The sequence below is a fragment of the Panulirus ornatus genome, chromosome 36 (genome assembly GCF_036320965.1).
Source record: "Panulirus ornatus isolate Po-2019 chromosome 36, ASM3632096v1, whole genome shotgun sequence".
Lineage (NCBI taxonomy): Eukaryota > Metazoa > Arthropoda > Malacostraca > Decapoda > Palinuridae > Panulirus > Panulirus ornatus.
The window spans coordinates 15,354,542-15,366,730 of NC_092259.1; the positions used below are offsets into that span (position 1 = coordinate 15,354,542).

At 42.6% G+C, this 12,189-nt stretch overlaps 1 protein-coding gene across 1 annotated transcript in view; it reads right to left on the reverse strand.

Annotated features, from left to right (window-relative positions):
- Positions 1-834: 834 nt before the first annotated feature.
- The window catches only part of LOC139760434 (DNA primase large subunit-like), a 35,928-nt gene continuing 24,573 nt past the window's right edge, over positions 835-12,189 (reverse strand). Inside the window, exon 4 of the mRNA XM_071683673.1 lies at positions 835-1,077. Coding sequence (XP_071539774.1) covers positions 835-1,077 — 243 coding nt within the window. The remainder of the gene's footprint in view (positions 1,078-12,189) is intronic.

Here is a 12,189-nt window from a genome sequence, read left to right on the forward strand (position 1 = left end):
AGTGTGAACGAATGGGGCCTTTGTTGTCTTTTCCTTGCGCTACCTCGCACACATGAGGGGGGAGGGGGTTGTTATTCCATGTGTGGCGGGGTGGCGATGGGAATGAATAAAGGCAGACAGTATGAATTAGGTACATGGTTATATATGTATATGTCTGTGTGTGTATATATATGTATACATTGAGATGTATAGGTATGTATATGAGCTGTGTGTGGACGTGTATGTATATACATGTGTATGTGGGTAGGTTGGGCCATTCTTTCGTCTGTTTCCTTGCGCTACCTCGCTATCGCGGGAGACAGCGACAAAGCAAAAAAAAAAAAAATGCATTTCTAGTGATTTCTGTACAATATTTGCCCTTCTCATCTTCACTGTCTTACTGAACTATGTTACTTATCTCTGACACACTCATTTCCAGCTTGTCGATTCCAAAATAACCAACTCCACATCCACACATAAGGCTCAGGACAAGTACTCAATCAACAAATTTCCACTATAATTTACACTTCACTGTCTTCCACTTACAAAAGCTCTAAGTACACCTCCATCATTTTTCCCATTTATGATTATTCTCAACTTCAACTTTCCTTTTGTTATCTTTACTGATTATCACCGAAAACAAATAAAAAATTTAAATTTCTCCTCCCTCAGTGATATTACTCTAGGTAAGCTATGTCTTTCACAGCCAAAATCATGATATGACTTGTATTTATTCTTAACATACTCCAAAAAATTCAACATTTAATTCAATCAAGACTTTTGCTATCTGTTTTCAAAACAGGTTTTTATTCTTTGAAAAATCATCATCCCTGGAATTCATCTTTTTTCTTTAATCTATGTTAAAAGCCTCCATGAAAAACATAAACTGTTGTTCTTCCTACCTTGCTGAGGTACTCTGAAACTTATAAGCCGCTGTCGTAATATAGTATTATCTATATGCTTAAAAGGACATCCATGTTCGTCACTAGTTCCTATACTTGTCATTATGATCTTCATGCAGCTGTATGGAGTATAGTCTGTTCTCTTTCCTTCTTTTCCATAATTGAAACGAATGTTGTAGGCATACTGTTTCTCAAACTGAAAAGAAAAGGCAAAATAGTCACTATCAAACACAATTCAAATACAGGTCCTGCAAGCATCAGATACCAGTAACTCATTCCTTCTTGCAAAATGTCAACAAACAAGTGTTCCCACAATTTTCCTGGTCAATCAAATAGATGAAATCACCTTTCCATTTTGTTTATATAACCTTGAATTACATTTTGATACTCTCATATCTCTACATTTGTTAAGAAAACTAAATTCCATAATTCACACAACCATCTACCTCTCCTATTTTTACAGCAACTGATAGTGGGGCTGGGAAATCCATGCCTTAAACATGGCTTCTCTATAAATTTCTCACACACATTCATTACAGCAAACACCTAATCCACACATCCTCTACCAGTTATGAAACTGAACTGCTCCTCCCCAATCTGATGCTCTGTACATGCTTTCACCCTCTCAATCAATATCCTCCCATATAATGTAGCTTGCTTCTTTCACACACTTTACCAAACTCAGTCACCTGCTTCTGCAGTTTCTCACCTGAAGCAGCCACCAGTGCTGTATCATCAGCGAACAACAACTGACTCACTTTCCAAGCCGTCTCATCCACAACAGACTGAACACTTGCCCCTCTCTCCAAAACTCTTGTATTAACCTCCCTACCCTCATCCAAAAAACCTAAACAACCATGGAGACATCATGCACCCCTGCTGAAAACCGACATTCATTGGGAACCAATCTCTTTCCTCTCTTCCTACTCGTACACATGCCTTACATCCTCGATAAATACTTTTCAATGCTTCTAGCAACTTACCTCCCACACCATATACTCTTAATACTTGCCACAAAGCATCTCTATCAACTCTATCATATGCCTTCTCCAGATCCGTAAATGCTATATACAAATCCATCTGTTTTTCTAAGTACTTCTCACATACATTCTTCAAAGCAAACACCTGATCCACACATCCTTTACCACTTCTGAAACCACACTGCTCTTCCCCAATCTGATGCTCCGTACATGCCTTCACTCTCTCAATCAATACCCTCCCATATAATTTCCCAGGAATACTCAACATACTTAAACCCCTGTAATTCAAACACTAACCTTTATCCCCACTGCCTTTGTACAGTGGCACTATGCATACATTCTACCAATCCTCAGGCACTTCACCATGAACCATACATATATTGAATATCCTTACCAACCAGTCAACATCACAGTCACCCCCTTTTTTAATAAATTCCACTGCAATACCATCCAAACCCACTGCCTTGCCAGCATTCATCTTCTGCAAAGCTTTCATTACCTCTTCTCTGTTTATCAAACCATTTCCCCTGACCCTCTCACTTCGCACTCCACCTTGACCAAAACACCCTTTATCTGCCAATCTATCATCAAACGCATTCAACAAATCTTCAAAATACTCACTCCATCTCCTTCTCACTTCACCACTACTTGTTAGTACTTCCCTATTTGCCCCCTTCACTTATGTTCCCATTTGTTCTCTTGTCTCATGCACTTTATTTACCTCCTTCCAAAACATCTTTTTTTATTATTATATTACTATTATGCTTTGTCCCTGTCTCCCGCATTAGCGAGGTAGCGCAAGGAAACAGACGAAAGAATGGCCCAACCCACCCACATACACATGTATAAACATACAAGTCCACACACGCAAATATACATACCTATACATCTCAACGTATACATATATATACACACACAGACATATACACATATACACATGTACATAATTCATACTGTCTGCCTTCATTCATTCCCATCACCACCCTGCCACACATGTAATAACAACCCCCCCCATGTGCGCGAGGTAGCGCTAGGAAAAGACAACAAAGGCCCCATTCGTTAACACTCAGTCTCTAGCTGTCATGTGATAATGCACCTAAACCACAGCTCCCTTTCCACATCCAGGCCACACAGAGCTTTCCATTGTTTACCCCAGACGCTTCACGTACCCTGGTTCATTCCATTGACAGCACGTCGACCCCAGTATACCACATCGTTCCAATTCACTCTATTCCTTGCCCGCCTTTCACCCTCCTGCATGTTCAGGCCCCAATCACTCAAAACCTTTTTCATTCCATCTTTCCACCTCCAATTAGGTCTCCCACTTCTCCTCGTTCCCTCTACCTCCGACGCATATATCCTCTTGGTCAATCTTTCCTTGCTCATTCTCTCCATGTGACCAAACCATTTCAAAACACCCTCTTCTGCTCTCTCAACCACACTCTTTTTATTACCACACATCTCTCTTACCCTATTATCACTTACTCGATCAAACCACCTCACACCACATATTGTCCTCAAACATCTCATTTCCAGCACATCCACTCTCCTGCGCACAACTCTATCCATAGCCCACACCTCGCAACCAAACAACATTGTAGGAACTACTATTCCTTCAAAAATACCCATTTTTGCTTTCCGAGATAATGTTCTCGACTTCCACACATTCTTTAACGGTCCCAGAATTTTTGCCCCCTCCCCCACCCTATGATTCACTTCCGCTTCCATGGTTCCATCCGCTGCCAAATCCACTCCCAGATATCTAAAACACTTCACTTCCTCCAGTTTTTCTCCATTCAAACTTACCTCCCAATTGACTTGACCCTCAACCCTACTGTATGTAATAACCTTGCTCTTATTCACATTTACTCTCAACTTTCTTCATTCACACACTTTACCGCACTCAGTCACCAGCTTCTGCAGTTTCTCACATGAATCAGCCAAAAGCACTGTATCATCAGCAAACAACAACTGACTCACTTCCCAAGCTCTCTCATCCACAACAGACTGCATACTTGCCCCTCTTTCCAAAACTCTTGCATTCACCTCCCTAACAACCCCATCCATAAACAAATTAAACAACCATGGAGACATCACACACCCCTGTCGCAAACCTACATTCACTGAGAACCAATCACTTTCCTCTCTTCCTACACGTAAACATGCCTTACATCCTCGATAAAAACTTTTCACTGCTTCTAACAACTTGCCTCCCACACCATATATTCTTAATACCTTCCACAGAGCATCTCTATCAACTCTATCATATGCCTTCTCCAGATCCATAAATGCTACATACAAATCCATTTGCTTTTCTAAGTATTTCTCAAATACATTCTTCAAAGCAAACACCTGATCCACACATCCTCTGCCCCTTCTGACACCACGCTGCTCCTCCCCAATCTGATGCTCTGTACATGCCTTCACCCTCTCAATCAATACCCTCCCATATAATTTACCAGGAATACTCAACAAACTTATACCTCTGTAATTTGAGCACTCACTCTTATCCCCTTTGCCTTTGTACAATGGCACTATGCAAGCATTCTGCCAATCCTAAGGCACCTCACCATGAATCATACATACATTAAATAACCTTAACAACCAGTCAACGATACAGTCACCCCCATTTTTAATAAATTCCACTGCAATACCATCCAAACCCGCTGCCTTGCCGGCTTTCATCTTCCGCAAAGCTTTTACTACCTCTTCTCTGTTTACCAAATCATTTTCCATAACTCTCTCACTTTGCACACCACCTCGACCAAAACACCCTATACCTGCCACTCTATCATCAAACACATTCAACAAACCTTCAAAATACTCACTCCATCTCCTTCTCACATCACCAATACTTGTTATCACCTCCACATTAGCCCCCTTCACTGAAGTTCCCATTTGTTCCCTTGTCTTATGCACATTATTTACCTCCTTCCAAAACATCTTTTTATTCTTGAAATTTAATGATACTCTCTCACCCCAACTCTCATTTGCCCTCTTTTCACCTCTTGAACCTTTCTCTTGACCTCCTGCCTCTTTCTTTCATACATCTCCCAGTCATTTCATACTACTTCCCTACAAAAATTGTCCAAATGCCTCTATCTTCTCTTTCACTAAAAATTTGAATAAGAGCAAGGTAATTAGGGTCAGTAGGTTTGAAGGACAAGTTAACTGTGAGGTAAGTTTGAATGGAGAAAAACTGGAGGAAGTGAAGAGTTTCAGATATCTCAGAGTGGATGTAGCAGCAGATGGAACCATGGAAGCAGAGGAGAGTCACAGGATGGGGGAGGGGCAAAGGTTCTAGGAGCTTTGAAAATGTGTGGAAGGCGAGAACGTCATCTCGGAGCAAAAATGGGTATCTTTGAAGGAATAGTTGGGCTAACAATGTTATATGGTTGCGTGGCATGGGCTATAAATAGGGTTCTGCGGAAGAGGGTGGATGTCTCGGAAATGAGATATTTGAGGACATGTGGTGTGAGGTGGTTTGATCGAGTAGGTAATGAAAGAGTAAGAGAAATGTGTGGTAAAAATAAGAAAGTGGTTGAGAGAGCAGAAGAGAGTGTACTGAAAAGGTATGGTCACATGGAGAGAATGAGTGAGGAAAAATTGACAAAGAGGATATATGGGCCTGGATGTGAAAAAGGAGCTGTGGTTTCGGTGCATTACACATGACAGCTAAAGACTGAGTGCGAATAAATGTGGCCTTTGTTGTCTTTTCCTAGCGCTACCTCACGCACGTGGAGGGGAGGTGGGGTGCTGTTTTTTATGTGTCGCGGGATGGCGACGGGAATGGATGATGGCAGCATGTATGAATATGTACACGTGTATATATCCATGGGGATAGGGGAGAAAGAATACTTCCCACGCATTCCTCACATGTTGTAGAAGGGCGACTAAAGGGGACGGGAGTGGGGGGCCAGAAACACTCCCCTCGTTGTATTTTGACTTTCTAAAAGGGGAAACAGAAGAAGGAGTCACGCAGGGAGTGCTCATCCTCCTCGAAGGCTTAGATTGGGGTGTCTAAATGTGTGTGGATGTAACCAAGATGAGAAAAAAGGAGAGATAGGTAGTATGTTTGAGGAAAGGAACCTGGATGTTTTGGCTCTGAGTGAAACGAAGCTCAAGGGTAAAGGGGAAGAGTGGTTTGAGAATGTCTTGGGAATAAAGTTAGGGGTTAGTGAGAGGACAAGAGCAAGGGAAGGAGTAGCACTACTCCTGAAACAGGAGTGGTGGGAGTATATGATAGAGTGTAAGAAAGTAAATTCTAGATTGATATGGGTAAAACTGAGAGTTGATGGAGAGAGATGGGTGATTATTGAAGCATATGCACCTAGGCATGAGAAGAAAGATCATGAGAGGCAAGTGTTTTGGGAGCGGTTGAGTAAGTGAGTTAGTGGTTTTGATGCAAGAGACCGGGTTATAGTGATGGGTGATTTAAGTGTAAAGGTGAGTAATGTGGCAGTTGAGGGAATAATTGGTATACATGGGGTCTTCAGTGTTGTAAATGGAAATGGTGAAGAGCTTGTAGATTTATGTGCTGAAAAAGGACTGATGACTGGGAATACCTGGTTTAAAAAGCGAGATATACATAAGTATACCTATGTAAGTAGGAGAGATGGCCAGACAGCTTTATTGGATTACGTGTTAATTGATAGGCGTGCGAAAGAGAGACTTTTGGATGTTAATGTGCTGAGAGGTGCAACGGGAGGGATGTCTGATCATTATCTTCTAGAGGTGAAGGTGAAAATTTGTAGGGGTTTTCAGAAAAGAAGAGAGAATGTTGGGGTGAAGAGAGTGGTGAGAGTAAGTGAGCTTGGGAAGGAGACTTGTGTGAGGAAGTACCAGGAGAGACTGAGTTCAGAATGGAAAAGGGTGAGAACAAAGGAGGTAAGGGGAGTGGGGGAGGAAAGGGATGTATTTAGGGAAGCAGTGATGGCTTGCGCAAAAGATGGTTGTGGCATGAGAAGCGTGGGAGGTGGGTTGATTAGAAAGGGTAGTGAGTGGTGGGATGAAGAAGTAAGATTAATAGTGAAAGAGAAGGGAGAGGCATTGGGACGATTTTTGCAGGGAAAGAATGCAAATGACTGGGAGATGTATAAAAGAATGAGGCAGGAGGTCAAGAGAAAGGTGCAAGAGGTGAAAAAGAGGGCAAATGAGAGTTGGGGTGAGAGAGTATCATTAAATCTTAGGGAGAATAAAAAGATGTTTTGGAAGGAGGTAAATAAAGTGCGTAAGACCAGGGAGCAAATGGGAACTTCAGTGAAGGGGGCTAATGGGGAGGTGATAACAAGTAGTGGTGAGGTGAGTAGTAGATGGAGTGAGTATTTTGAAGGTTTGTTGAATGTGTTTGATGATAGAGTGACAGATATAGGGTGTTTTGATCGAGGTGATGTGCAAAGTGAGAGGGTTAGGGAAAATGATTTGGTAAACACAGAAGAGGTAGTAAAAGCTTTACGGAAGATGAAAGCCGGCAAGGCAGCGGGTTTGGATGGTATTGCAGTGGAATTTAGTAAAAAAGGGGGTGACTGTATTGTTGACTGGTTGGTAAGGTTATTCAATGTATGTATGATTCATGGTGAGGTGCCTGAGGATTGGCGGAATGCTTGCATAGTGCCATTGTACAAAGGCAAAGGGGATAAGAGTGAGTGCTCAAATTACAGAGGTATAAGTTTGTTTTGGTAAAGTGCGTGAAAGAAGAAAGTTAAGAGTAAATGTGAATAAGAGCAAAGTTATTAGGTACAGTAGGGTTGAGGGTCATGTCAATTGGGAGGTAAGTTTAAATGGAGAAAAACTGGAGGAAGTAAAGTGTTTTAGATATCGGGGAGTGAATCTGGCAGCAGATGGAACCATGGAAGCGGAAGTGAATCATAGGGTGGGGGAGGGGGCGAAAATCCTGGGAGCCTCGAAGAGTGTGTGGAAGTCGAGAACATTATCTCCGAAAGCAAAAACGGGTATGTTTGAAGGGATAGTGGTTCCAACAATGTTGTATGGTTGCGAGGCGTGGGCTATGGATAGAGTTGTGTGCAGGAGGGTGGATGTGCTGGAAATGAGAGGTTTGAGGACAATGTGTGGTGTGAGGTGGTTTGATCGAGTAAGTAATGTAAGGGTAAGAGAGATGTGTGGAAATAAAAAGAGCGTGGTTGAGAGAGCAGAAGAGGGTGTTTTAAAATGGTTTGGGCACATGGAGAGAATGAGTGAGGAGAGATTGACCAAGAGGATATATGTGTCGGAGGTGGAGGGAACGAGGAGAAGAGGGAGACCAAATTGGAGGTGGAAAGATGGAGTAAAAAAGATTTTGAGTGATCAGGGCCTGAACATGCAGGAGGGTGAAAGGCAGGCAAGGAATAGAGTGAATTGGTTCGATGTGGTATACCGGGGTTGACATGCTGTCAGTGGATTGAATCAGGGCATGTGAAGCGTCTGGGGTAAACCATGGAAAGTTGTGTGGGGCCTGGATGTGGAAAGGGAGCTGTGGTCTCGGGCATTATTGCATGACAGCTAGAGACTGAGTGTGAACATATGGGGCCTTTGTTGTCTTTTTCTAGCACTACCTCGCACACATGAGGGGGGAGGGGGATGGTATTCCATGTGTGGCAGGGTGGTGATGGGAATGAATAAAGGTAGACAGTGTGAATTGTGTGCATGGGTATATATGTATGTGTCTGTGTGTGTATATATATGTGTACATAGAGATGTATAGGTATGTATATTTGCGTGTGTGGACGTGTATGTATATACATGTGCATGGGGGTGGGTTGGGCCATTTCTTTCGTCTGTTTCCTTGCGCTACCTCACAAACGCGGGAGACAGCAACAAAGCAAAATAAATAAATAAATAAGTTTGTTGAGTATTCCTGGTAAACTAAATGGGAGGGTATTGATTGAGAGGGTGAAGGCATGTACAGAGCATCAGATTGGGGAAGAGCAGTGTGGTTTCAGAAGTGGTAGAGGATGTGTGGATCAGGTGTTTGCTTTGAAGAATGTAGGTGAAAAATACTTAGAAAAGCTAATGGATTTGTATCTAGCATTTATGGATCTGGAGAAGGCATATGATAGAGTTGATAGAGATGCTCTGTGGAAGGTATTAAGAATATATGGTGTGGGAGGCAAGTTGTTAAAAGCAGTGAAAAGTTTTTATTGAGGATGTAAGGCATGTGTACGTGTAGAAAGAGAGGAAAGTGATTGGTTCTCGGTGAATGTAGGTTTGCGGCAGGGGTGTGTGATGTCTCCATGGTTGTTTAATTTGTTTATGGATGGGGTTGTTAGGGAGGTGAATGCAAGAGTTTTGGAAAGAGGGGCAAGTATGCAGTCTGTTGTGGATGAGAGAGCTTGGAAAGTGAGTCAGTTGTTGTTCGCTGATGATACAGCGCTGGTGGCTGATTCATGTGAGAAACTGCAGAAGCTAGTGACTGAGTGCGGTAAAGTGTGTGAAAGAAGAAAGTTAAGAGTGAATGTGAATAAGAGCAAGGTTATTAGGTACAGCAGGGTAGAAGGTAAAGTCAATTGGGAGGTAAGTTTGAATAGAGAAAAACTGGAGGAAGTAAAGTGTTTTAGATATCTGGGAGTCAATCTGGCAGAGGATGGAACCATGGAAGCGGAAGTGAATCATAGGGTGGGGAGGGGGCGAAAATTCTGGGAGCCTTGAAGAATGTTTGGAAGTCGAGAACATTATCTCGGAAAGCAAAAATGGGTATGTTTGAAGGAATAGTGGTTCCAACAATGTTGTATGGTTGCGAGGCGTGGGCTATGGATAGAGTTGTGTGCAGGAGGGTGGATGTGCTGGAAATGAGATGTTTGAGGACAATGTGTGGTGTGAGGTGGTTTGATCGAGTAAGTAATGTAAAGGTAAGAGAGATATGTGGAAATAAAAAGTGTGGTTGAGAGAGCAGAAGAGGGTGTTTTGAAATGGTTTGGTCACATGGAGAGAATGAGTGAGGAAAGATTGACCAAGAGGATATATGTGTCAGAGGTGGAGGGAACGAGGAGAAGTGGAATACCAAATTGGAGGTGGAAAGATGGAGTGAAAAAGATTTTGAGTGATCGGGGCCTGATCATGCAGGAGGGTGAAAGGAGTGCAAGGAATAGAGTGAATTGGAACGATGTGGTATACCGGGGTTGACGTGCTGTCAATGGATTGAATCAGGGCATGTGAAGTGTCTGGGGTAAACCATGGAAAGTTCTGTGGGGCCTGGATGTGGAGAGGGAGCTGTGGTTTCGGTGCATTATTACATGACAGCTAGAGACTGAGTGTGAACAAATGGGGCCTTTGTTTTCTTTTCCTAGCGCTACCTCGCACACATGAGGGGGTAGGGGGTTGTTATTCCATGTGTGGCGAGGTGGCGATGGGAATAAATATAGGCAGACAGTATGAATTATGTACATGTGTATATATGTATATGTGTGTGGGTGTGTATATATGTATACATTGTGATGTATAGGTATGTATATTTGCGTGTGTGGACGTGTATGTATATACATGTGTATGTGGGTGGGTTGGGCCATTCTTTCGTCTGTTTCCTTGTGCTACCTCGCTAACGCGGGAGACAACGACAAAGCAAAATAAATAAATAAATGAATAAATAAATAGTATATATGATTACGGCTGTGTATGTATATGTGTGTATACATTGAAATGTATAGGTATGTATATGTGCGTGTATGGGCGTTTATGGACATACATGTGTATAGGGGAGAAAGAATACTTCCCATGCATTCCTCACGTGTCGTAGAAGGCGACTAAAGGGGATGGGAGCAGAGGGCTCGAAACCCTCCCCTCCTTGTATTTTAACTTCCTAAAAGGGGAAACAGAAGAAGGAGTTACGCGGGGAGTGCTCATCCTCCTCGAAGGCTCAGATTGGGGTGTCTAAATGTGTGTGGATGTAACCAAGATGAAAAAAAGGAGAGATAGGTAGTATGCTTGAGGAAAGGAACCTGGATGTTTTGGCTCTGAGTGAAACGAAGCTCAAAGGTAAAGGGGAAGAGTGGTTTGGGAATGTCTTAGGAGCAAAGTCAGGGGTTAGTGAGAGGACAAGAGCAAGGGAAGGAGTAGCACTATTCCTGAAATAGGAGTGGTGGGAGTATGTGATAGAGTGTAAGAAAGTAAACTCTAGACTGATATGGGTAAAACTGAAAGTGGAGGGAGAGATGGGTGATTATTGGTGCGTATGGACCTGGGAATGAAAAGAAGGATCATGAGAGGCAAGTGTTTTGGGAGCAGCTGAGTGAGTGTGTTAGTAGTTTTGATGCACAAGACCAGGTTATAATGATGGGTGATTTGAATGCAAAGGTGAGTAATGTGGCAGTTAAGGGAATAATTTGTGTACATGGGGTGTTCAGTTTTGTAAATGGAAATGGTGAAGAGCTTGTAGATTTATGTGCTGAAAAAGGACTAATGATTGGGAATACCTGGTTTAAAAAGAGATATACATAAGTATACATAGGTATGTAGGAGAGATGGCTAGAGAGTGTTATTGGATTACGTGTTAATTGATAGGTGCGCTAAAGAGAGACTTTATGACGTTAATGAGCTGAGAGGTGCAACTGGAGGGATGTCTGATCATTATCTTGTGGAGGCGAAGGTGAAGATTTGTAGAGGTTTTCAGAAAAGAAGAGAGAATGTTGGGGTGAAGAGAGTGGTGACAGTAAGTGAGCTTGGGAAGGGGACTTGAGTGAGGAAGTATCAGAAGAGACTGAGTACAGAATGGAAAAAGGTGAGAACAAAGGACGTAAGGGGAGTGGGGGAGGAATGGGATGTATTTAGGGAAGCAGTGATGGCTTGTGCAAAAGATGCTTGTGGCATGAGAAGCATGGGAGGTGGGCAGATAGAAAGGGTAGTGAGTGGTGGGACGATTTTTGCAGGGAAAAAATACAAATGACTGGGAGATGTATAAAAGGAAGAGGCAGGAGGTCAAGAGAAAGGTGCAAGAGGCAAAAAAAGAGGGCAAGTGAGAGTTGGGGTGGGAGAGTATCATTAAATTTCAGGGAGAATAAAAAGATGTTTTGGAAGGAGGTAAATAAAGTGCATAAGACAAGGGAACAAATGGGAACATCAGTGAAGGGGGCTAATGGGGAGGTGAAAACAAGTAGTGGTGATGTGAGAAGGAGATGGAGTGAGTATTTTGAAGGTTTGCTGAATACGTTTGATGCAAGAGTGGCAGATATAGGGTGTTTTGGTCGAGGTGGTGTGCAAAGTCAGAGGGTTAGGGAGAATGATTTGGTAAACAGAGAAGAGGTAGTAAAAGCTTTGAGGAAGATGAAAGCCAGCAAGGCTGCAGGTTTGGATGGTATTGCAGTGGAATTTATTTAAAAAAGGGAGTGACTCTGTTGGTG